Below are 26,556 nucleotides of genomic sequence, written 5' to 3'. Positions count from 1 at the left end.
AACTTCTTGCGATCGTGGATTCCTTTCAAGAATGGCGTCATTATCTAGAAGGCGCTTCTAGTCCATTCACTGTGTATACAGATCACAAGAACCTCGAGTATTTCATATCAGTACGCGTGTTGAATCGTCGTCAAGCTCGTTGGAGTATGTCTTTGTCAAGATTCGAGTTCATTATCACTTATCGGCCAGGAAAACAATAAGGTTTATCCGATGCCCTATCTAGACGTTCTTATTTTGCACCAAAAGAAGGACATGCAGCTTTTGAGCAACAAAGAATGGTCCTCTTGAAATCGGAGCAATTTCATCTCCGAGCAATGAAATCAACATTGATTGTTGATTCAACTTTTCTCAAGCAAATCTAGTCCTGTATGTCCTCAAACCCTCTTGTTCATGATATCGAGAATAATTCTTCCAAGTCTCATGATCCTTCTAAGTTCGACTTCAAGAATAATCTATTATATTTTGAAGGACGCCTATATGTTCCAGAAGGAGAAGCACGTTTACGTGTTCTTCAAGCACGTCATGACTTTCCAGCACCAAGGCACTTTGGATATAATAAGACTTTGGAACTCATATCAAGAGATTTTTGGTGGCTACAAATGTGGAAGTCAGTCAAAGACTTTGTACAATCATGTGATATTTGTTCAAGATCAAAAATTCCTCCTCATTGACCTTACGGACTTCTTCAGCCATTACCTATACCAGAACAACCATGGTCTTCTGTTTCTATGGATTTCATCACAGATCTTCCAAGCTCAAGATCTTATGATTCTATATTTGTGATAGTAGATCGTTTCACCAAGATGTCACATTTCGTGTCATGTACAAAATCTATCACAGGTGAAGAAACAGCTAAGCTTTTCATTGATAATATCTATCGCTATCATGGATTACCTAAAGATATCATATCGGATAGGGGAACTCAATTTGTGTCAAGATTCTGGAAGACCCTTTTCAAGATTTTAAAAGTGGACATAAAGCTATCTTTGGCTTTCCATCCTCAAACTGATGGACAAACAGAGCACGTAAACCAAGTCTTGGAGCAATATTTAAGGTGTACTATCAACTATCAACAAGATGATTGGACAACCCTTCTGCCATTGGCAGAGTTTGCTTATAATAATACGGTACATTCTTCCACGTAACAAACACCTTTCTTTGCCAATTATGGCTATCATCCACGACTTGATACTTTTGATTTTTCAAAAGTTGATAATCCTGCAGTAGAAGATACGGTAAATCGGTTGTCAGAGTTACATGCAATAATGAAGACGCAATTGAAGGAAGCTCAAGAACGACAAAAGATAAACGCAGATCTATATCGTAAGGAGCAACCACAAATCAACGTGGGTGATAAGGTATGGCTACTTCGTCGCAATATCAAGACTACTCGACCTTGTGACAAGTTGGACTATCGTAGGCTTGGCCCCTTTTCTGTTTCTGAACAGATCAACCCAGTTGCATATCGGTTACATCTACTGGAGTCAATGAAGATCCATCCTGTATTCCACGTGTCTCTTCTTGAACCATATAAGACAGTGGATATACAAGGAAGAAGACAAATACCACCGCCTCCTATAGAAGTAGATAATAATGAAGAATTTGAGGTGGAAGAGATATTAGACTCGAGGCGGTGCCGAAATAAGCTGAAATATCTTGTTCATTGGCGCGGATACGATATTAGTGAACGCACATGGGAGCCATCCAGGAATCTACCAAATGCATCAGCTAAAGTCAAAGTTTTTCATCAACGACATCCATCAAAATCAAGATGAAAATCTCTCTTATAAAAGAGACAAGATTGAGGCAAGATAACATTCAATTTCCTATCCTTGTTTGTAACTTCTTTGCATTTGTGACGCTAATTAGATGGAGAGCCAACAACTAGCGGATTCAACTCAAGAACCTTCGTTTGCTGACTTACCGGATGAGACATTGCGATTGTCACAACCTTCAAGACGACGCAACCGAGATGAAGACCCTCAAGAACGACATGTTCTTTCTCGAATAGATGGTGAGATACAACGCGTTTGGTATCACGACCTTGGAAGAGATTCTCGATGTTTGGTGATATTTTTGGAGATAGGAACGACTGCTGATGGTGTTTCAAATGTATTATTTGAAGGAAGTTATGAAGGCCTCAATAATGATCAAATAACAGGGTGGTCTTCCCGCCCTGGAATGGGACACTATCGATGGCTAAGAGGACCCATCAACTACCTTCGAAGAGAACAGAGATCAGAGTATGTAGCAAATACAATTAGCCGCATATTAGACTTTCTCAACATATAATCACCGCTCCTCGTGGAACTCGTCCCTAGAAGGTGGGGTAATGTCAAGGATATACATATAATTAACTACAAGAGTTGATAAAAGTATGTAAAAGTAGATAAAAGTAGGTTAATTGTGCAATAACTTCTAGAGAAGCTTCCTAGAAGCTTCATAGACGCTGCTTTGACCTTATAGGAGTCTATAGTTGACTTTTAGGTTAGAAACTTGGTCAACAAGTTAGCCATGTGCCACACATGTTGGTAGCTTGAAGGACAAGTTAACTATGTAGTCCACTCATAGAAAACTTGCCTTGCAAGCAAAGACATGTGGCCTAGAAAGTCAACACATATTAGAGGTCTTATAGAATATCGCCACGTGGCTTCTAGTTAGATAGTATATATAGAGGCAAGAGTGAAGCTTTCTTCACTCTTGTCAACTCCTTTCTTGCTTCTAGTCTAGTTTCAAGGGTCTCTAGTTTTCTTGTCTTTTGGCAATAGCCATTCCAGTTTCTCTTTCAATATATATATTTGTTTATTTACTTCTCTTTGAGTAAAGGCTCACTTGTCTGAATTGTTTTTCATCGAGTTCTTGTCCTTGACACTTATAAGGCAAGTTATCTATGTATGCACCACATAATTAACTTGTTCCACTAGCTATTATATAGAATTAACTTGTTCTACAAGCTATTACATAGAATTAACTTGTTCTATAAGCTATCAATATGTGGTTAACTTATTGGCCAAGTTTCTAACCTATAAACATATTTAAAGTCAAAATCACGTCTATGAAGCTTATTAGAAGTTATTCTAGAAGATTTTATAAAATTAATCTATATTTATCTACTTTTATCTAATTATATAAGTGACTATTGGAATAAATATATATGTCGATGATAGAAGGCTTCACTCTTGCCTCTATATATATTATCTACCTAAGGGCTATGTGGTAATGTTCTATAGGACCTCCAAAATATATTAACTTTGTACAACATGTATCTTAGCTTGCAAGACAAGTTTTCTATATAAACGCCATATAGTTAGCTTATTTTACAAGTTAGCAAAACATGTGGCACATAATTTACTTGTTGATTAAGTTTCTAACCTACCAATTGATTGCAAATACATGTAAAGTCAAAACAATGCCTCTAAAGCTTCTATGAAGCTATTTTTGAAGATATTATTAAATTAATCTACTTTTATTTACTTTTATCAATACATATAATATAGATAATAATTACAATAAGTATATATCCGTAATACATGTAAATAATATAATAAAAATATAGATATTTGCTTTATTTCTTACTTTAAGCCTTTTATCTTTCCAATTAGATGATTGCAGGAACTTATGGATAGCTATAAGAGACAATGTGGAGAAAATTGAAGTTTTTTCCAAAGGAATAATTTAAAAATTATTAATTTTTTTAAGTATTAAAATACATAATTTACCTTCAATATAGGGACAATAAAGAATTAATGCATTTATTTTGTTGATACATTAATGTATTTAAAGTTGAATGAGCTATTAGATTATTAAATGTGAGTATAACCCATTGTACAACCCATTGCATTACATAATCACACATTTGAAAAATGATAAGATTTTTGTCATACAAAAAAATTATACAAGATTATTTTTTTATATCTAAAGGAAATATGTGAGAAGACCTTCTGATAAAAATTTGAAGACAAATCAAATATATGTGGAGAAATTGTCAATTGAGTATTCACTCAAGTAGTCATATTTTTTGATGCTCTTCTACTGCAAAGTCATGAGCAAATTAAATCTTTGACTTAACACATTGGACACACCAAATAAACAACTAAGCTACTATAGATTTTATTTAATATTATTTTATTAAAGCTAAATCATAATCAAAGATTAATTTCTTTGATATAAAGAAGTTGGTATATGAAGATCATCTCAGTTAGAATACATGAATGAATGTAGCAATTGGCTCAGCCTAAGGAATTCCATATCTTTATTACAATTATATTCTTCAAGTCATTCATTGACACATCAAGTCTAAAAATGTTTAAATCCTAGAATTATCTTCAAAAATACTTTCAATTCTTAAAACATTTAATATAATTTTAAAGTTAATTAATAAATTTTGCCTCTAGCTTAAGATTTAATTTTTTTAAAATTTAATAAAAATAAATATTGATAAAAAGAAAAAAAAATCTTGGTATAAAATTAAAGAAAAAAGACAATGAAATGAAGATAAAAAAAGATTTAGAATAAAAAAAAAATTAAAAAAGCACAGTGACTAGCTATCTATGTGTTGGAAAGATAAGATAGTTACAACCACCATAAGTAGTTTAGATAGTTATAAATAGAATAGATTTATTAAATCCAAATAGCAATAAAAAAAACTTACTATCTATAAACTTAAATAGAAAAAAAATTCTATTAAAGATTCCATAATAGAAATTCCAATAAAGAGTTTATAAATACAATTTTATTATGTCTTATCTTTCTACTTTATTAATACATTGAATAAATCTTAAGTTATGAACAAATTCAAGTGAATGGTAGAATATTACAAGACATGTATCAATAAAGAAATTAATAGATAGAAGTATCAAGTTGTTGAAGATATATTTAGAAATAAATTGGCATAAAAGAATTAGATGATATCAACCTTGATAATTGGAATGGAAGAATTAGATGACCTCAATCTAGATCTATTGTATATTTATGATAGTTCTTATGTAGAAGCATAGAAGAAATATCTTATGATTCTTAGGGTGTGAAAATTTAGGTATTTAAATGTTTTGTTAGATGAAAATTGGAGCGTCATAGGTTTGATTTTAATTTGGCAAAGCTACTAGAAAGCAAACCCTCTATATAACAACAATTGTTGCTAGCACGTTTGGTTCTTTGGCACCAAACATGCTTATATTATTAGATTTATTATGTTGATAAGTAAAAAGATCCAAAATTTATATTTTATATTGTAGTATGTAATTATAAAAATACATCATTTCAACAATTTTGAAAAAAAACATGATGCATTTAGCAATTATATAATATTGGTTGTCTTCATAATACAAATTATTAAATTATTTCGAATATTATATAGAGTACATGCATAGTGGATGGATTATTGAAAAAAAGTAACATCTATAGTTATAGTGTTATGTTGCTAGAGCTAATCAGTGGCAAATGACCTACTAATTTTTCACTCAGACAAACAACTAAATCAAACTTTGTATTTCCTAAGCCATGGCTATGTTGTGTACATCATCAATTGGCCAACATGAAGTCATTCTACTTGGTTACCTAGTAAGTTGCTCTTGCAACAATTTATTATAGCTGCTAATTACAATTTGTTTCTTACAATTTATTCAAATGTAACTTATTTTTTACATATATTCTATTACAATAGTATGGATTTAATTAATAAATATATGATATAAAATATTATTTCTAAATGTAAATTATAGAGTCAGATGTTTGTATTATAAAGTTGAATTGTATACCTCTAAGACCATCTATTTGTTAAATATGTTCGTACAAAGAAGTTAGGAACATCCTACAGTGTTCTTTAATTTTATAATTGCATATAATTAGAATTTAACATACATATTAATCCTTACATTTTAATTTATTTTTATTTTAGATATTTTAATTAATTAATTTAAGCTTCAACTTCATTTAGATCCAATCAAAAATTTTATTTTATAATTTCTAAATTATAAATGCTAAAAATGCCTAAGAAATTCCAAACTTAATAATCTATTAAGAAATTCTCAAAAAAATCTAAACCTCAATTCTACCATCAACAAACTTTAATACATCTTAAATCCTAAGAAAACATTAAATCTCAAATCCTATATACAAAGAAAACGCTAAATTCTAAGTTTTAATCAAATACAGATTTCTAAATCCAATATTCTAAATACATTTTAAATGCTAAGTCCTAAATTTGTTTATTTTGGATTGGCCCCTTTTAATTATATTTACTCTTGAATACTTGTAACACATGAATATCTTAAATATAAAACTTCCTAGACCGAATAAGTGTGTTGTTTCTACTTTTCTAGTATGTTTTAATTCACGATTTTGTATCTTCTTCAGTTGGACAAATTGTGAGTTGCTTCCTCAAAATGGAGGTTGGTGACTCTCATACTAAGCAGCTCATGCATCAGCCGACGACTTTGGATGTTAGATCGAAAGATGTCATCCATCCATCCATCCATCCATCCATCCATGCATTCATCCATCCATGCATTCACCCATCCATCCATCCATTCATCCATCCATCCATTCATCCATCCATCCATTCATCCATGCATGCATGCATTGACCCATCCATCCATCCATCCATCCATCCATCCATTAGGGTTTGATGCTGTGTTGCGGGTTCGCACATGAGGTTGAGCCTGCGGAGATAGATTCCTTTTGTTTTCGCGGCCTGACGTAGTGTTCTTCCCACGAAGCAGAGCAGGTAGTGAATCGCAGGACCCGCAGCAATGGCGCCCCCAGTTGCGTCCAAGAAAGTTCATGCAGGGTCTAAGGGGAAGAAGAAGGCTCAGACCTTCACCATCGACTGTGGCAAGCCCGTTGAAGATAAGATCATGGACATTGCCTCTTTTGAGAAGTTCCTCAACGATCGTATCAAAGTCGACGGAAAGGCCGGAGTTCTCGGTAGCGCTGTTACCATCTCTCGTGAGAAGAACAAAATCAGCGTCACTTCGGAGAGCTCTTTCTCTAAGAGGTGCGTTTTTGTTACATCCTTCTTGTCGGGGTGTAGTTGTCTCCTGCTATTAAAACTTCGTGAAAGTGCATTTTAGTGCAAGTGAAATTTGGCGGTATTTCCTTGGCGTGTATGCGTTGGGATGAATCGAATGGAATTTTTTGTTGTATTTAAGTATGTTTCGTTGGCATAAGCTCGAATTTTTGAATTAGGGTTTTCATTTTTCATTGGCCTATCTCTTCAATCTCCCTGTAAGAATCCTCTCAGCGGGCTAGTCTGTTATTTGACGAAAATTTTGAGTTTCTGAGCGTAGTTCGCTTAAACTTTTCACCCGATTAAATCCAACTTGTTTTCTGTGAATTTTTGGGTTGTACATTTAGAGTTGTCTCCTCACATTTGCCTCTGTTGGCCTGCAATCATGAATTGTTGACTCATCAGATACTTGAAATATTTGACCAAGAAGTATCTGAAGAAGCATAATGTGAGAGATTGGTTGCGGGTGATTGCGTCGAACAAAGACAGGAACGTCTATGAGTTGCGGTACTTCAACATTGCTGACAACGAGGCAGAAGAGGAAGATTAAATTACGGTAGTGCACTTTTAAACTCGCGGTTTTTGTATTCAAGTTTATTGAAGTAAATTTTACACTTTCGGACTTTCTATTGAAGACATCACGACGTTTATGGTTATTCAATTGCTGACCGGTGTTGGGCACCTTGAAATTCTGTTCTTGGGTGTCTTGTATGTGGCATGAAACACCGTGTGATACAGTGGGACTTGGCAACTTTGCGAATCTGGATTTAGTTCAGGACTGGTTTGGATATTTGAATCCCAATGATGTAGTATAAATCTAACCATAACAACATTCCTAGTCCACGCCGGAGTACGAACTCCGTTATGCTCAATTGGTGCTTAGGTTTCGTGACGACTCGCAACTGAGAACTCTGAAAACTATCTTTTCCCTCTACTTTTTAAAGGTGAAAGCTTCGACATGAATGCCTTTCACTTCGCCGCGTGGAGACACCACGATGCAGTTATCACTATCGAAGATTTTCAATGGGCGGATGCGCTTCCTACGAGCATCCATGAGTACCGTGGTGCTCATAGATCTCTCTTCGACCCATTCGTTGGTCACTTCGTCCTTGATCATGTCAACGATCTACACATTCTCCACATGAGCTGCCTTCTAAAACATTCTCTACTTACCGTATCCATGTCATCTTGAAGCTTCCTGGTTCGCAGATGTTCATTCTAGCAACCGAAACGATAGGAGTACACAAACAATGGATGCTCATGATACTGTTGCACCACAGATTTTGAGATTCCAAGTGCCAGGGCCCTACATGGAAAGAATTTATCCAAATGTAGATGAATAGGAAATACTCTGAACCAACAAGTAGATTGTATGCATGGATTACGTCAGAATTGTGAACTGCCATGGTTCAGCTCGCACATCAGTCCGAGTGTGCATGTTTGCAGAGAACTCTGATCCGAGTCAACCTTGCTCTACATTGCTGGAATTTTAGTTCTAGCTCGTGAAACAGTCTCCGCACTTGCTCTTTTCTATCTTCTCCTTTTCTTCCTGCTGCGGAAGCTGTTCCTTTCATATCAGCACATGGGCAACAGATTTTGCAGATGGGTGGAGAGGCTCATTTGTGGAATAAACAGAGAGACAAACATTTTACTTCGACCAATGGAATTTGACAGTGTCTTAGAGACAAGCTCACGTAAGCGAAACCTTTACAGGACTTCCAACCAAGTAGCTCTCCTCATGGTGCATTAGGACGAGACAAATGAGTCATATTCATGTGGTAAACTGCAAACTGTACGAAATAAATTTATAAAATTTATTGCATATCATGCAACCCAATAACTATACCCGTTCAAATTCACATCCACTACATCATAAAAATGAATAATCTACTTCAGAATCAACATACATGCATGTAACCCAAGTACTAATCCTCAAAGTTTGGTATCAAAGAATTTTGAAATCCATGAACCAGTACTAGAAGAACTTCTATGAAAATGTGAAATTTAGAAAGGATAATTTTTAAAGATTTTATATTTTCTTATCTGTTTTGGCATCTCTGTTCTCATCCACATCGGCATTTCACATTGTCAGTGATTTTCGAATGTTCTCGTCGTCGTTACAGACTAAAGCTAAACTAAATATTAGCCAATATGACATTTTTATTGATGGGTTAGAATATTCCAAAGAATTGTCAACGAAGGTTCCCAATCTCTGGGGACAGAGTTCCCCTGGTCGTTCCCCATGCGTTTTGCTATTCTGAAATTGGTAGGGTTCTGGGTTTTGTGTTTGGAGGGGGCTCTGTTGTTGAGCTTGCGACTTGGCTATGGGGACCAACGCCATGGGCGCGGCACGACAGGACCGCGCTGCGCAGGTCGCATCGCACCACACTCGTCTGCAGAAATCCGTCCTCGCTTGGGATTATATTCGCATCGTCACAGAAGATAAGGTAAGAATTTTTCAGTGATCGGCCTCAGCGCGATTTTTGTGTAGCGCGGCATCGATTCGTCCTCTAGATTGTGTGGAGTCTTTCATCTTTCACAGTAAGGTCGTCATAATGTAGTTCAGCGTGGACGAGGGATTTCGTTGAAATACACGAGAAAATCGTGTTGATTGAGTGTGGGATTGTGCCATTTTGGTGAGAAATTGAAATTTAGGACATCTCAGTCTTGAACCCTAGAGCGATGCTTCTCTCCGTAGTCATGGTTTTGTTTCCAATTCACTTGGATATAGTTTCTTTTCCAATTCTTATGATCGAGGAATTCCGTCGGGTGCTGCGGTGATTCTTTTGTGTGTTGTTCTCGATGCACATCAAAAATGAGGTGTGAGCTTAATCAGTTATCAGTGCATGATTTGAGAGCTCTCTATAGATTTTTCTAGAATGTGTTGACGTTACAGGTTTTTCGTTTTCATTAAGATACGATTTATTTTCACTACACATGTCACAAAGGTGGAACCTGTGTTTTAATGAAGAGTGCTGACTTTTTCATTGTGGACTGATTCCAGTTCTTTCTAGTTCTCAGATTTTAGAAATAGAACAACGTTGTATAATGTTTTGCACTTGGTTTAGAGGCTGCCCTCTAACCGCAACGCACTGTATTCATGGCAGGCCAACCAGAAGAAGAGGAAGGCATCAGATTTAGCTAAAGGGTCTGCACTGCGTAATGTTCCTGATAAATTTAAGGACCTCGATGAATATCTAGAGGTTTTTGAGTCTCTACTTCTCGAGGAATGTCGTGCGCAAATTCTGCGTGGGGATGAAGAAGAAGGTTTGCCCAGTATTCATTTTGATGCGCCAATCTTATTCAGATCCTCTATATATATGAATGTTTATTTCTTGTGGCCCATGAACAAATTAGTTGCTTCGGCAACACCTAATTTTAAAATAATAATGGATGTTTCATGCAACAATCGACGCTATTTGAACCACCACCTGCAGCATTCACACACAGCCAGACTTAAACGTTATTTCATTCACTTTTCAAATTTAGATAGAGTGTAAGAGCTCTTTGTAATGAAAATTTTTGTGTCACTCGTTTTATGAGCACGACGTGTGTAACCAGATAGGATTACGCCCACTTTTGTGGTGTGGCGCAGGTGCAAGACAATGCCATATGGTGGCAGTGATTCAATGCGAGAGAGTCAACGAATTTCACTTCGTAAAACTCGCCATTGATGCTGGGGAATGTCAAGAGTACTATGAGAACGATCTGGTGCTTTTAAGCAAAGAGCAGGTATATGTGATGATATTGCACGTTAAGCCTTTACAAACATTCATTTAACGTCTTCGAGCGTGTGAAACATACTCATGGTTTTAGGCTTGTTTGCGTGAGCTGCTTTTTACTGATAGGTCTCATCATCTGTATTCTTTAGATGCAGCTGAGGTTTTTACGACGAACGCAAAGGTGTTTGAAAGGTAGATATGCTTCTCAATATTACCACTTTCTACTGAGAACAATTGTTTTGAAAATTTTAGCTAGGGCAAGGGAAGTTGCCGAGTACGTATGCTCTTGCAAATGTGGAAAGTCGGGAGGGCCAACAAGCTTTACGGATACGCATGTATCTGGATAAGGAAGCTGAGACGGGGATCTCAATTGAGAATGACGCTTCAGATAAAGTGCTCGCATCTCTTTCAGGCCCGAAAACTGCCTGGTGGATCCTTAAGGTAGTCACGTGCTTGCAATCAAGAGTCTTTTCAGTACAAGGCTAAACAACAAGAATATCTTTGGAATATCTTTGTTCATGTTTACTCGTTTGTAACTCCGAGTGAGTTATTATTTCATCACTTACATCTTGTATAGTCTTGTTTACTGTAGATTCTTCTCTTGTTTAGTAACTTATGCACTCTTCTGTCATACAGCTATGCAACATGTCAACGATATCACGAGAGTATACCTCGCTTCGATCAGTAGGCACGCTACCATTCGTTAAGACCATTCTTTCTGCTAGTCTCGTTGAATCTGATGACCCCGAATCAGCAAAAGATTCAGGTCAATGGACCATTCCTCCTTCGTTGTTGGATCACTTAAATCATACTCATAATGTATCCCAGCTTCAGGCTATCCAGGTATTCCCATCTCCTCATAATTTCTCGTGAATAGTAATTTGTCTTATACTATCCTCTTCAGCTATTGAATTGGAGGGACGATAAAGGAAGGGTGTACTGTCCTACTTCCGAAACATTCACATTGAATCATACTCTTTTCAAGATCAGCGTAGTCAGACGAAGGTTGCTTCATTTGTACTTGTGCTTCATTTGTAAAATTTGTATGTTCTGAGTCTCAGTTGGACTGACGCAGGCTGGTTGTTCACGTGATCCTTTGGTCCTTATCCAGGTTCTTCCTTTTTCTCTTCATAGACCATTTGTGTTACCTGTGAATGAGAGTAGATTTGTCACTTTTTGTGGCTTATACAGACCGTAAGCCTGAATTCTCAGTCTAATGTATCGGACCCCCGAATTTAAAAACGTATTAGAATTATAGATTCACCTGATTGATGGTACATCTATCGTAGGTAGGAGAGTTTCCTTGTTATGGTTAAGCGTTATGAACAATCATCAGTAGGTGCTTCCTGTTTTTTAGCTGTTCGCTGTTGTAGGTTCTAGCTGCTTTAATCCTTCCCCAGCTTTCGAATTTGGGTACGTTTGATTTTCACTCTTCTTGAGTCAGTCACTTATGCCTAGTTCTCTTTACATGAAAGGTTGGATGTTCCTCCTTGTAAACTTTCTATTATGATGCAGGGGCCACCTGGAACAGGCAAGACACAAACTATCCTTGGCCTTCTCAGCGTTGTTTTGCACTCCACACCGGTTAGACAGCCTTTCAAGTAGTGCTGTCGCTTCGTTTTCTCTCGGTTGATGCAGTTGCTTTTACTTATCTAGGTTTTCAGTTTTAACCAGCGTATGCTTTCCTGTTAATCCTTCAGCAATAGATTTTGTAAATCAGGAAAACTGATTAATGGTATAGACTATTAAGTTTTACTTTTTGAAATGATCATTTCATTGTTTCTTTTGCAATACCATATATCCCGGGTTTCACTTATAATGAATCATTAATTTGCAGGAATGGTGATGTATCTATCCAACACAAGCTGGAACTCACATCTACGAAGAGGTTTTACTTCCTGACATATGGTTATTTTTTGCAATTTTCTTTTGCTGGAAATATACACAACTCCACCAAACATCGTTTTTTATTTAAATACGAGATGATGGAAATTATGTGAATGAAAATGTGTTGAGTTGTTTACTCTTTTAACAGATTGGGAATTTGAAAATTCACTCTGCAATTGGTTTAGACTTCTTATTGTTCTCTCGTTTGATATGATTCTTTGTGCTTCTTGGCATTCCCTTGCAGGATGGATCACTGGATAAAGGCTTCACCGTGGCTAAATGAAAGTGTGAACCCTCGAGATCTCATCATGCCCATGGACGGTGATGATGGGTTCTTTCCCACCTCTACCAATCAGTTTGTAAGTCTGTGTTTATGTCAGATTAATAGAACTCTTGTCAAAGGTGCTTCTGTTTAGCAACAGCGTGTACTGTTCACTGTCTAACGAGCATCGTACAACATATGTCTTGATAATGTGTTATATCGTTCTTGCCTTCTTTCACCAAGGTCAGAGATCGTATAGTTAGGCTAATTACTGTATACTTTCACCGGTTTTCTTTTTAGATACATATTTTTGACTTCCAAGCATTGACGATTCTCTATAAGCCTATGGCCTTGTCACGAGTTCCTTCTTTAACTTTGCAGCTAAAAAATAGGCATTTTCCTGGAGATTTTTTTAAGCAACTTAGTATTGCAATTGAAGATTCTGAGCATCTAATCCCTTCAGTTGGTTGAGTGCAGCGGCCAGAGAGTATTGCAGCTAAGCGGAAGCATCGCAAACACGTGTTAGTGTGTGCTCCATCGAATTCAGCTTTGGATGAAATAGTGTTGCGTCTATTGAACACAGGTCGCTCCATATTACTAGATTTTGTTTTATCCTATTTGGAATTGTGTGGCTTATCTGAAGACGTCTTTGTATTTGTTTTGAACTAATTTAGCATGCTACGTTGAAGTTATTGCGATGATTTCAATCAATGTTGTACATTGAAGCTGCAACTTAAACTGGCGACCAATACTTGCAGGACTTCGGGATGAAAATGGACAAGCTTATACACCAAACGTAGTCAGAGTGGGCCTTAATGCACATCATTCAGTGTCTGCTGTTACCATGGACACTCTAGTGAGTTTCGCAATCCTATCTCCTTTTCGTTTGTAACGAATGGTTATCGCATGCAAAGTAACAAGTGATGTGTTAGAATGAGTGTCTTTATAGTACCAAATTTACCAAAGCTCGAATTTTTCAGATGTTTTAAGAGTCTATATCAGGATTTTAGTATTCTGAATGTGTGGTCCTTTCGCATGAGTCTTTTGACTGTACGGACATGAAAATATAGTGTCGTTTCTTAGATGCATTTTATAACCATCAAAATGAAATATGCAGGTCAATCAACGTTTGAGCGGTGTGCAAAAGTCAGTTGTATCAGCTGGTCCCAAGGCTAGTGCTGGAATGGAACGTGACCGTTGTCGAATTTCCATATTAGACGAAGCGGCCATTGTGAGTTTGCAATAAATCCATAATGTTACATTAGCTTGAAGGAACTATTTCTCGTTCATGTTTTGAGTGCATGTGGATGATTTTCTTAGTTGATGGATATTCGTGAAGTGGCCTGAAGTGATTATAAATTTATGACATCTGATACGGATTCTTGCAGGTATGTTCTACGTTGAGCTTCAGTGGCGCAGGCGTTTTCTTGCGAATGAATCGTGGCTTTGATGTTGTTATCATTGATGAGGCAGCCCAGGCGGTGAGAAACACATCCTTTTCTGGCGTTGTTGAATTGTTTCAACTTGGAACGTGAAAGTTTCTCTGTTCTGTGCTGATCTCAAACTTATAATTTGGAAAAGTAGTTGTGTGGTAAGTAAAATCGTGGAAGCATGTGCAGGTGGAGCCATCAACACTTGTACCGCTTGTTCATGGTTGTCGGCAAGTGTTTCTGGTATGTACGTGGTTTGTGTAGGTTTTGGCCAGTAAGGTTGGTTATGTTAATACTACGAGGGCCTTAGAGCACTGAACACGACTGAAGATTGCAGAATATGGCTTGATAGTACTTGGTACATGAAAGAATCAGATTGTTTGAGCCATGACCTTGAGAACGCACCTTTACCACTTCAAATATAAAGGGACAGAACTTTTTATTATGTTAATAAGAATCAAGGTTGTTGAACATGATGAACATCAGAACCTGGACCTTCACTTTCTTCTTCTTCTTCTCTTTTTTTTTTTTTTTTTTTTTTTTTTTTTCCAGGTAGCTGAACTCAGTTTCGCCTCATTAGAATTTCATATGACAATGCAGGTTGGAGATCCACTGCAACTGCCAGCCACTGTTTTATCCACTAAAGCAGTTTCTCATGGGTAAACATTTGTTCATTGCGTGGCATTCGTTCATATCTTCCTATCCATCTATCCATCTATCTATCTGTGTATGTGTGTGTTTGAATTTGTATTCTACAACTACAAGTTTATCTCCTGTTACAAAAATATATATGGAACAATGTTTTGTTTCTGAAGGTATGGGATGAGCATGTTTAAGCGATTGCAGAAGGCTGGATATCCTGTAAAAATGCTGAAAACGCAGTATCGTATGCATCCCCTGGTATTTTACGTGGCTGACCCAACATCGATTGACTTGAATTACTCTACGTAGCATTCTAAGTTCAAAAAGAAATTATAATCCACTGATTTCGGACCTTAGTTTCAAATTTAAGATCTGCTTGCAGATGCAGTTCTCTTGTTTGGAAGGTTCTTGTTGACAGTTGCCTCTTGAGCTCATTCATGTTATTTCTGGATGTGTGTTATTTATTTTATTTTTATTTTATGTTTTTTAATTTTTTATTGAGAGGTAGATTTTTGGTTCGCTGGGCGTAGCTCATTGTTACTTGGACCTTGTTTATATTACATGAATGTTTCTTGTGTCAGATCCGCGCTTTTCCATCAAAAGAATTTTATGAGGGGGCATTAGAGGATGGTGATGACGTGGAAAGAGTGACAAGTCGTCCGTGGCACGAACACCGATGTTTTGGGCCTTACACTTTTTTCGACATAGATGGTGAAGAGAGTCAACCTCCAGGAAGTGGGTCCTGGGTCAACAAAGATGAAGTTGAGTTTGTTCTAGTATTGTATAGGCATCTGGTCGCCTTATATCCAGAATTGAAAGGTTCTCCTACTGTTGCTGTGATATCTCCATACAAGCTCCAAGTCAAATTACTTCGCCAACGCTTTACTGAGGTCCTTGGAAAAGAAACTGCTCGTCTTGTTGATATCAACACTGTTGATGGGTTTCAGGTATACTACCGAAGTCTAGATGTTGCCCAATTTTTGCAACACAATGTATTGTGGCATGTATTAAGGTTCATTCCATTAGTGACTAGAATAACACTTTCCTTTTTTAGTTTTCTTTCCCTTTCAATGTAAGAAGTCTGTGCTTAATGTGCTATTGGAAACTTAACTTATTAATTGACATTCTTCTGGGTTTCTTCTTTCCTAGATTCATCGTTAATGAGGTCTTAGTGATTACTGTGTACCTTGCTGTCATTCTGGACTCATTGTGTCCTTTCCTGTACGTGCAGGGAAGAGAAAAAGATATCGCTATCTTTTCTTGTGTTCGAGCTACAGAAGGAAAAAGCATAGGGTTTGTTTCTGATTTTAGACGTATGAACGTGGGATTAACCCGAGCTAGGGCATCTATGCTGGTAAGAGTTCTCAATCTCACTGCTTTTGTTTGCGAAGTGTGCTACTAATGGATCAAAAACAGTAACAGCCATAGGCAGCATGTGTGTGGCTGTTTCTGTTTCCTGTACTATGCGAAAAGGGCTATGGATTTTGTTGTTGATGTATAAGCGTATTGTGGACTATCGTCGATATCATCTTTTTCCTTGAGTGCAGAGGTGTGTTGCAATGGTAAACATCGTCACAATTTATGATATCACCACATTATTTTGGCCAAGCCTTACGGTATTACTAAGCTGATATGAAATAGCAGGAAGCTTGTCGACTTTTTCTTAAGAATACTTTCGAGTATATTTGTTTGACTTCTTGTTATCCAAATTACTTTGCAGGTTGTAGGATGTGCAAAAGCTTTAAAGATTGATAAGCACTGGAGAAATCTTGTAACCAGTTCAATTGAGCGGCATCGTCTTTACAAGGTGTGCAGATGCTGTACTGTGAAATTAATGCTACTCTGTCTGTTCTGGACTTTTGGAAGCGTTCAGTATGTGTTGTGTACTTTTCTGTAGATTCTGCTGGTGATTGCATATTTTTTAGAGCTTTTGTGACGAAGGTTGTAAAGCATCAATATGATTTTCAAACCTTTTTCCTTATCATCGTGCATATGCCTCTGCTTCAGGTGACAAAGCCTTTCCATGCTTTATTCAACGATCAAAGTTTAGAGAATATGAAGAAACTTGCGGAGCAATACGAAGAAGAGGAAGCTAAACGAAAGCTGGCGGAACCCGACACCCCAGCTGTGATCACTGATGTAGAAGACACGAACATGGATGAACTTCTAGATGCTTATGCAGATGAAGACGTAGATGAGATTGCTGAAAATTTTGGAGATGTTGACGAGGATGTAGAAGATATTTAAAGGAAACATGCTGTAAGCTTTACCAATAATGGTGATTGTAGCTTAAGTGTGCCTCACTTTTTTCGAAGCCACTATTCAAGTTTTCTGACAACCACGCTCTTTTAGATTGTTACACATTAGGATGTCGCTGAGAATTGGTGCTTCCTCAGTCTGATCTGACCAACGACGTGTATTGCGTTCAGTATTTGCTGAAGTAGTTCTCGACACACTGTGGGTGTAAAGTCGCAGTGGATAATGCACTGTAAAACTTCTAGGTGCCATGCATTGGTTGGGCTCCAAGACTAAAAATTTCTCACATTTAACGTGTAATCGATTTCGCAGAACAGGTACCCAGCTCGCACTCTGACCTTTTTACTGCATCTGTCCGTCGTCCGTGTGTGTCTGTAGACATGTTGGGTAGCTGCCTCAGTTTTTTTGAACGTCCTATTGACGGGCAACCAATTGTTGGGAGTCCCTAAAATAGTGGTAAGTGAGGTGTAGGGTTATGAGTTTGGGGTGAACAAAAAAACACAAAATCATGTACGAACAATTTGAGAAGGTAAAAGGTCCAGGGTTTAGTAAAATGTTCTGGTGCGAAGAGCCATTTAGATTTTCTGTTCATCCCGTACCAGGTACCTGGGTACCTACTCGGCTGCGGCTATCTGTAATGGAGTTAATGGAGTAAGCTTGGCGCCATCGAACTCGTGCGGCGGGATAGTGCAGGTCAACACTTACCACTAAAAACGTGAAGGATAGTCTAGGAGCTCAATCTGCCTAAAAATTGCAGTGATCGGCGAGAATGAGGTTCCTTGTATTATCGTGTTTTCTGTGATTTACTGCTAACTGTATGTTTTGGTTGTCCTGCTTAAATCTGCCCGTGTTTATGAAATTGGTGGATCATGTACAGAAATTGGTGTACTGAGCAGCCCTCTCAATCCACACATTTGTACATTGTTGTCTCTAGTAAGCTCTCGACATTCTCATAGATTTGATACCAATTTACTTAACTTTGTTTCCAAATTTCTTCAAAATCAACATAAACGTAGAGATGTGGGGACTGTTGAAGGCACCACTTTCATTGCACCTTCGAGGTGTATTTAGAACAGTGTGATCTATTTTCTGTTGTAGTACTCATATCAACTAATACTGCATGTTAACGAAAGTGAGTGCTCCCTCAAGTTCTTGATCCGTGGCATTTGTTTATTGTAGTTATGACACAATTGGGTCGAAGCAATGAGATTCAGTCTTGTATATGTACGACCTCTAATTAAGTAAATATTATTCATTTGTTTTATTTGAAATATGTAAATGTGATTTGCGATCATAGTTGAGCACTCTTTTAAGCTACAATCAGGACGTACCCAATGCTAGTAACTTTTGTTTTGATCATGTAGAAATGAGTTCTTTATTATTTTCTTTGAATTTGCATGTGCAAATGAACATTACTTCCAGCATCAACCAATTTTTAGCAAAGTTGGTGTTAAAACTAAAGATTACATTATCAATACTCTTGAGCAATTCAGATTCAACGTACTCCCTAGACTTGGGAACCATACAAAAAGTGTTTGATGCTTTGAAAAATTTCTCAAACTTAGATGATTTTAAAACAAACACGAGAACTCCAGATCGGTAAAATCATCTAGTAATTACACAAAAAAAATTGTATACTACACTATTAAATGGATAAATAAGAGATATAGAGGAAATTATGCATTTGCTTGTTATTACAAAAATCAATTTTCAAATTTTTTTTGTAAAAAGTACATGACAAAGTATTTTAATGATTGCAAAACTTGTTGATCAATAAAAGCACAGAAAGATATTAGTTAAAGGTGTTGGAAACATATAAAATGTTTTGAATTAATTTGTGATAAGATTTAGGGTTTAGAATTTCTTTGGAAAAAAAACAAAGAAAAACTTATAAACTTTGAGCTGTTAGAGTTGCTTTGTGTTAGGAGCTTTGTTTTCCATATTTTTGAAAAATATCAAAATAACTCTTTAAAATTTAAAGCATAGATATATATATATATATATATATATACTTTTGACCAAAATAATATCAATTTTAGGGATAAATTCTCCAATATTAATTTTTTTAATTATATGTATGTATATATATATATGTATATATATATATATATATATATATAGAAAGGAGAGAGAAAAAAAGGAAAGAGAAAGAATTTTTTTTTGTTTATGCTACATCCCTGACTAATGTTGCTACACCTCATGTGACCTCCACATGCACAACTAGCTAATAATATGCCTCTTCTCTTTGCACATTTTTTCCTTTCTTTACTTTAAGGAATGGTGATTCTTGAGAGAGAGATAATAAATATTTTATAAAAAAACAAGTTGCAAGTTTTTTTATAAATTGAATATTTTTGTCATAAATAACTGAATTCAAAATTTTGTTGGTTTTTATTTTTATTTTAAATTAATTAGGTTGCCAAAAATATGAAAAAACTTATTTTTTATTTATTATATTTATTATATTTTTAGATAAATATGGGGATTAAATATTGAGCCGCCAAACCTGCCCTAAGCATAGAAGCACGCTTTTTAGTTAATTTAAATCATGTGGAGATCAGGTGGGATGTACCAATATCAATTTAAAATGTAGTGTTAACAATTCTCTATATATTATATGGCTAGATAATTTTTTTTGTAATTATAAAAGATTCTTACAAAAAACTTATATAATTAACTACAACCAATAATTTAATCTATTTTTTATTTTTTATATCTAATTAAAATTCAATAATTATATTTAGATTTCAAAGTAATTTTAATTTATATTGCATCTATTTGATATAAAAGAAAATTTTAGATAATTAAGATTTTACTAAATATAAAATGTATAATTATGAATAAAAATATTTTTAAAATATTATATTATGAAAATAAAAAAAATAAAAAAGAAGTTGCAAATAGATAGATAAATTACAATTAGAAGTTATTATAAACATAGCTACTAAGGGATACTTTACACCTAGAAGCGGACTTGAAAAGGCAATGGTTTAAATGTCTTATTAAGAACTCTCTAATGGTTTTTAAAAACCTATATTTAGAAGTCTTGGCCTTTGGATATGGAATAGGATTAAAAAAAGATTCTATAAAATAGACTATATCATTTTTTTATTACAAGTCTAAATATATCAATCCATATCTTGGTTCAACAAATCATACGAAGTGTAATGAACTTAACTTCATATTTCTAATGGTTATTATAGCTTCTCAATTTTTTTTAAACACCACCTCTTTAATACAAACCTAGTAAAAATTTTGGAAGACAATACTATTTATGATATGTAGTAAAAAAGTGCATTCTACATCATCTTTTCTTCTTAGGGTCTACAGACTCATTTTTCAAAGTATAAAGCTAATATAAAGAGGCTTCACAATTTCAATTAATCAAATCATTTCAAATTTAAGGCCACTCCCCTTGTGTCATAAGTATAAAGTGCCCCTACGTACACCTAATTGACAATATACTTATCAACTCAATCTAAAGAATCACAAATGGGTTATAGATTAGACATTACCATAATTGTTAGTAATTAAACATGACAAAAGAGTGTAAAACAAGAAAAAAAAACAAAAATTAAAAAAAATTAAAAAATTGTCGATATACATATAAATTATAATAAAAAGATTTAATATGAAAATAAAAATTATTTATAATATAATACAAAGATAGAAGATGATTATGTACAATTAAAAAAGAAGTGATCCAAAGTTTTGAAAAACTATCATATTAACATTTCTTAGTTAGTAATGTCTAAGTTAAGTTATTAATTCTACTATACCACAAAATATAAATTATTACTCAAGTTATCCTAATCAAAGAGACAAAGTTATTTATTATTTTTTACAAAATAAATGATTGGTTCCTAAAATAAAATAGATTTTTTTACATAAAAAGAAAAAACGAATAAAAATGCACAATTTCAGTGAATAAAATAAATAATTTGTATATTATTAAAAAAATATATATATATCAATATTAAAGTAGAATATAATTTATTATATGAGAAGAAAAATTATATAACTAATTAAGAGATAATTGTAAGTAAATATAATCTTATCATTTAAAATATAAATAAAAATAGACATCTTATTAGTATAATTATTACTAGTATTATATATTTTTTATTTTATTATATACACACACAAAATTTGAATGATAAATTTATGGATTTAATCAATCATATATCAATTTAGAAATAATATTTAAAAATTAAGAAAAAAATAATATTTTTTTAAAATTAATTTATAATATCAAACCAATAATTCTTTTAATTTTTAGGACCAAAATATTGCATATGTGTCTTGTTTGCTATCCAAGTTGTGGAGGTTCTAAGACAAGAAGAAAAAAGCAAGTGAAATAAAATAAATAAATAAATAAATAAACTCTTTTTTAGCAAGGTCTAATGTAATGTTTTTGTATGTATTTTTATTTTTTTTATTTTAAGACTTATTGGTATAATCTAAGATTTGGCTTTCTAAGAATTTGATAAGTTCACATGTCAAATAAGAAGGTGCACTTGTAGGCTTTATTTTGTGTAGTATGCAATAAAGATTGTATATTGTAAGTAGGGCTTGTAATAATGTCATTGCCTAAATGTATTCTCTTATAGATGTAGCTTTTATATTGAAAGTAAATGGTATACATTAAATATATCTTTAGAATCAATTAACTCAAAATCCAATCTAGTTGATTAGATAGGTAAATAAATTTTAACAAAACTATCAATTGAATCAAAATATTCACATGAAACATAATCTTTTTGAATGAAACTCATAATGTATTACAATATTACAACTTTTGGTAGAAGCCTAATTAAAAAACAAATTGCTTTGCTAGAAGAAGAAGAAGAAGAAGGTATAATAGATTTAGAACATTGGTGACCTATTTTAATCTTTAAAGCATAATAATTAATCTTACCATATGAAAGTTGAAGATGTACAATGTATGATTTTTTTTAAAATAATTTTTTCTTCAAAATAAATAAAAAAATTAATAATAATATTAAAAAAATCAATTTTTTACAAGTAGTGATTTGATTATTTAGCTTCAAATATTGCATATTGATTGAGGCAAAAATAATATGTTAAAAACAATTTATCACACAAAGGTGCTTTGACCTATATGATACATGATTCCAAATTACTAGATTTTTATAAAAATTAGACACCCTTTTAGTGTCCATGACAATCAGCGCTCAAATTGTTTTATTTTCCTTTAAATAATTTCATCTTCATTTGTTTATTTCTTTGTTCACAGTCATTTCTTACATCTAAATGAAAAAAATAACTAAAAAAGTATTAAAAAGTATGAATTTTTAAAGTGATAGGATATGATATACCCAATCATGAGAGCTTCATTATTGTGCATCAAATTGGGAACCCTAAAAAGCATTCTTGTATGAGAAAAAACTTTGTCCCTATATTGATTTTTTCTCCATCTTTAAAGCAAGATAGGGCCGATATTTACACCCCCTCTTCTTTTACATTTCCCCCTTTAAAATAGGCACTTATAACCCGAAAAATGGATCAAAGCAAGTTGTTGGACCCACCCACATAAAAACACTTTAATTGTGTGGGGGTCCCTTAAAGTTGTGGCCATGGGGCTCTCAATCATCCTCGCCTCACCAGATTTTTCTCCTTTCCGCTTCGATTCCCCACCCATGGCCACAATCGAAGCCCATGAGCACGGCTAGAGGGATCCAGTCCCTATTACCGATAGATGAATATATGCGCAGAATATACTCTCATCCATTCACTCTGACCCCTCATTCATCCCTTCGGATTTCGACCTCAACGCCGAAATCCTAATTTCGCAAATGAGATCGCGTCGGTTTTGTCGAGCTTGTCCGATTTGCAGTCTTAGGTGGGTGTGGTTTTGATCGAGAGTGTGCGAGAATGTGAGGGATTTTTTGGAGATGACGCCGTCGTTGGGAGGTGGAAACTGGGTTAGTGTCCCACTTGACACAAAAGCGAAGCTTGGAGCAGCGGCAACCGGAGGAGCAGGATTGACTACAAAACACTTCCCGCATTAATAAAATTTTGCAGAATCAAATCAGAGCGCAGCGGGGAGACCGTGAGTGGGGTCCAGCAGAAGCGCATGCGAGAAAGCGTTGAGTGCGCGTAAAAAAGGAAGGTAATAGGGAAAAGCGTCATCACCTAAATGAACAACTCTACCCCTCAGCTGGTCGACACAGCAATTTGTCTCGTAGAGGTGAGTGGGATAGGATCGAGCTCTATCCATGAGCGAAAAAATCCACTTGTTTCTCTCCCCAAAAGCATTCTCCATCAATTCATCATCCACGTTCCCTGCCCTCCCATCCGTCTAACGGCTTGCTCACTGCGATGGACAGTTTTTCGTTGAATTTCTGACATGAATGAGGATAGAGAATTTGTTTCATGTGTCCCAGGATTCTCGTCACCGCATTTGCTATCGGTTCGCTAGATGCACATCTCTGGTACATTTCGAGTAGTTTGGTGGGTTGGATTTGGATTTGTAGATTTAGGAAGCAATGGTCGTCTCTCTCAAATAGACTCTTGGGGCCGCCTCTGCAGTTCGCCCACCACAATTCGCCTTTGCTCGTGTGGGATGATTCAAGCATTCCTGCGGGTTCAGAGTTGATTCTGCTTTGCGATCGGCGATCCCGCATCGGGTCGAGTTTGAATTGTGGAGTGCGCAGAGTATGGTGTTGTGCAAGTCAAAGTGGGAGTCAACCATCGCATGACCATCGCATGACCATCGCATGATCGATCGTCTTCATATTTCTTATTGCTTCTTTTTCCGTCACTAATCAAAAAGCGAGAAATTCCTGTGGAGTAATTAGAGGTGCGTTTAAGAGTATGCGCGGGTTTTGTAGAAGAGGTCGATGATTGCGACGTTTCCGCTGAGAACCGAGTCTGCACTTTGTTGAGGTTGGTGTCAGTCGCGATCTCTTTTTCGCCATGGCTCTCAAAGTGCAGGCGTCGCAGACAGTGATGGCTGGTTCGCTCTCTTTGCCATCGACTCCGGCCGGAATCCGATCTACACGATTTCAATTGGGTGATCTGAAGAGGCCGTTGAAGTGCAGAAGACAGAGGGTGGGTATTGCAAGAGCTTCGGGCACGGCTGAGCCCGAGTCGGCTGGAACAGGTAAACTCTTGCTCTCTGTCGTCAATGCTTGAATCCTACTGCTCCTCCTTGTTGCAAATGAAACAGCCTTCTGCAATTTCTTGCGATTCTTGAGTTCGTCCTTAGCCCTCTGTTTGACACAAAAATATATTCGATCATACAGGTGGCCCAAGTTTAGTTGACTCAAACATGATGGTGTTGAGGAAGCGTATCCAGAGCATTCGCACCCAAGAGGGCATCAACGATATTCCTACGGATTGGGCAGAATGGGAGCGATCCGCTTACCCCAACTACCGCGCAGACGTTTACCTCTTACTAAGCACTATGCAAAGCCAGCTTCTGACGTTGAGGCCTGGGACTGTGGTAGGCATTGCGTCGGTGCTCATGGCGGTGCTGCCCGTGATGTCCATCTTGTTTGTATCGGCCTTGGGGGCGCAGCTCTGGTCTCTCCACCTCGCGTTGCTGGAATTAGGTGCATCACTGCACCAATAACGCCAGGATCACACACACAGTTGGTAACATGCGGAGGGCATCCGCTTCGTAAACTGCCTCCTTCTCATGGAGATGTTGCCATTTGTTATCATCATCAGATCTTCATGCTGGGCACAGTAGATATATGTATTGTAGGTGTGTAGCCGAATAGGGGATTCCGACTCCGGATTTCTCACCTCGATTCGTCAGAGATGAACTTTACACCAAGTTGGTGTGGCATGCAAACGCCGGCACAGGTTGGGGATGATGTAAATATAGAAACATCTGGAAGTGCAAGGGGTGTAGACATGTTTCAGAATAGAAACGAGAGAAGTTGCTGGTGCGAGCAATCGGTGTAGCTCGTGCGACTTGGACTGATGAGATGGTGAAGGATACCCACACTCATGAGATGGGCTATGGCGTTGGCTTTTTCTGATTCAGAGCAGTTGTGTTTTTTCTTTTTTTTTTTCTTTTTTCTTTGTTCCAGATAATATCAAATTGAAACTGCATGGAGTTGTTCGGAACAGTGATTTTACTCGCCATGTGTTGAGTCTTTACCCAGTTCATCAGAACTACAGTAGCTTTGTTTCAGAAATTGATGCTATGGCTCTTCGTGCTGGCTCACATTCGTCATGCTTGTTTGCTCTTTCCAAGCTGTTTTATTTGTAGTTTGTTTTCTCATTGTTGAGTTTATAAACCACTGCATCGTCGAATCATCCACTTGAAGATGTTTAGTTTGAGCGTTTGCATTCTGACTACAAACTGCGAGTGTCTGAGTAATATTGACACAGGTTAGAGACATGTCTCTCACAATGAAGGTGTTCATTTATATCAATTCTGTTTAAGTCAAGTATTTTATCTATGAACCAATGCATTAGTTAAATAGTTAAATGGGACATCATTCTTTCACAAGCGGAGTTGAACGCCTGAAGATGTGTGATCTGCTCCTTTGAACTGTAAACTCGCTCTTTTCAACGCTTTTTTGAGATCAATCCTGAATGCCTTCCTGTAAATGTGCAAATTGTTTTTCTCTCGTGACTTCGTGTTTTAGGCACAGATATTTATAACGTGTTTCCAAGACTGTGGTCGCATGAGCATCATTTTTCATAAATTTATTTTGAGAATTTCTTTCAGAATGGTGAACTTTTTGTCTTTCCTTTGTTAACTCTGAATTTAAAAATATTTAAAAGAGAAGTACGCATCCTATAATGTTGTGTTAGTGGGTCCATACCAAAATCTGAAGTCCAAGAAAAATAGTGTTTTTGTTTCAAGAATTGAAATTTATTGTATTTTTTGTTTTAATTAATGAGATTTTGAAATTTTTGTGAATTATAAACCTGAGCACTTTGGCTACAAATCCATTGTTACCATATACCGCCTCCTTTTCACTAATTTATGTAATATTAATCCTTGTTGTTGTTTTGTAACTATTATTAAAGTAAAAAGACTGCTTATTCTAGACATCTAGATAAAACTACACTATTTATATACAATTATAAATGGACGTTAAAAAAGTATTAATAAAGAACAAAAATTTTGATTGCTAATATTCAAATATTAATATCCACATGAATATGAATATATATATATATATATATATACGTATGTATGTATGTATTTAAAAATATCACATTTATTATAATAAAAAACGGATAAATTAATATCCATAAATAAGATTAACACTTTGAGCATTTCTTGGTGGTCTAGTTAGTAAATTATATTCTTATTGTTGTTAGATTGCAAGCTTTTTAAAGCATCCAAGTAATGAAATGGTT

At 35.7% G+C, this 26,556-nt stretch overlaps 3 protein-coding genes across 4 annotated transcripts; all 3 read left to right on the top strand.

The window, feature by feature from the left end:
- Positions 1–6,688: 6,688 nt before the first annotated feature.
- LOC112283676 (large ribosomal subunit protein eL22y) lies at positions 6,689–7,633 on the top strand. The gene is made up of 2 exons (XM_024522724.3): positions 6,689–6,994; positions 7,412–7,633. The coding sequence occupies exons 1-2, from the start codon at positions 6,750–6,752 to the stop codon at positions 7,554–7,556; spliced, it is 390 nt and encodes a 129-aa protein (XP_024378492.1). The 5' UTR covers positions 6,689–6,749; the 3' UTR covers positions 7,557–7,633.
- Positions 7,634–9,179: 1,546 nt separating this feature from the next.
- On the top strand, positions 9,180–18,478 carry LOC112283675 (putative helicase MAGATAMA 3). 2 transcript variants are annotated; one of them, XR_016503217.1, is made up of 23 exons: positions 9,180–9,453; positions 10,114–10,273; positions 10,602–10,738; positions 10,981–11,169; positions 11,365–11,571; positions 11,804–11,839; positions 12,244–12,329; positions 12,566–12,616; positions 12,860–12,974; positions 13,355–13,460; positions 13,636–13,733; positions 13,995–14,108; positions 14,266–14,358; positions 14,497–14,550; positions 14,908–14,966; positions 15,123–15,207; positions 15,531–15,896; positions 16,181–16,303; positions 16,670–16,756; positions 16,957–17,208; positions 17,379–17,522; positions 17,808–17,898; positions 18,083–18,478. XR_016503217.1 is itself a non-coding variant. In XM_024522723.3 (20 exons), the coding sequence occupies exons 1-20, from the start codon at positions 9,331–9,333 to the stop codon at positions 17,194–17,196; spliced, it is 2,529 nt and encodes an 842-aa protein (XP_024378491.1). In that variant the 5' UTR covers positions 9,180–9,330; the 3' UTR covers positions 17,197–17,519. The 2 variants fall into 2 exon arrangements, 1 of the variants encoding a protein (XP_024378491.1); XM_024522723.3 differs by lacking the exons at positions 17,808–17,898; positions 18,083–18,478 and having other exon boundaries at positions 16,957–17,519.
- A 5,294-nt stretch (positions 18,479–23,772) lies between these two features.
- LOC112283821 (uncharacterized) lies at positions 23,773–25,305 on the top strand. The gene is made up of 2 exons (XM_024523041.3): positions 23,773–24,331; positions 24,474–25,305. Exons 1-2 carry the CDS (start codon positions 24,145–24,147, stop codon positions 24,800–24,802), a joined length of 516 nt encoding a protein of 171 aa, XP_024378809.1. The 5' UTR covers positions 23,773–24,144; the 3' UTR covers positions 24,803–25,305.
- Positions 25,306–26,556: the final 1,251 nt, after the last annotated feature.

This window comes from Physcomitrium patens, chromosome 6 (assembly GCF_059467195.1).
Source record: "Physcomitrium patens ecotype Gransden chromosome 6, ASM5946719v1, whole genome shotgun sequence".
NCBI lineage: Eukaryota > Viridiplantae > Streptophyta > Bryopsida > Funariales > Funariaceae > Physcomitrium > Physcomitrium patens.
The sequence above is the reverse complement of the archived record's forward strand: the minus strand, read 5'-3'. Positions and strand labels throughout refer to the sequence as shown.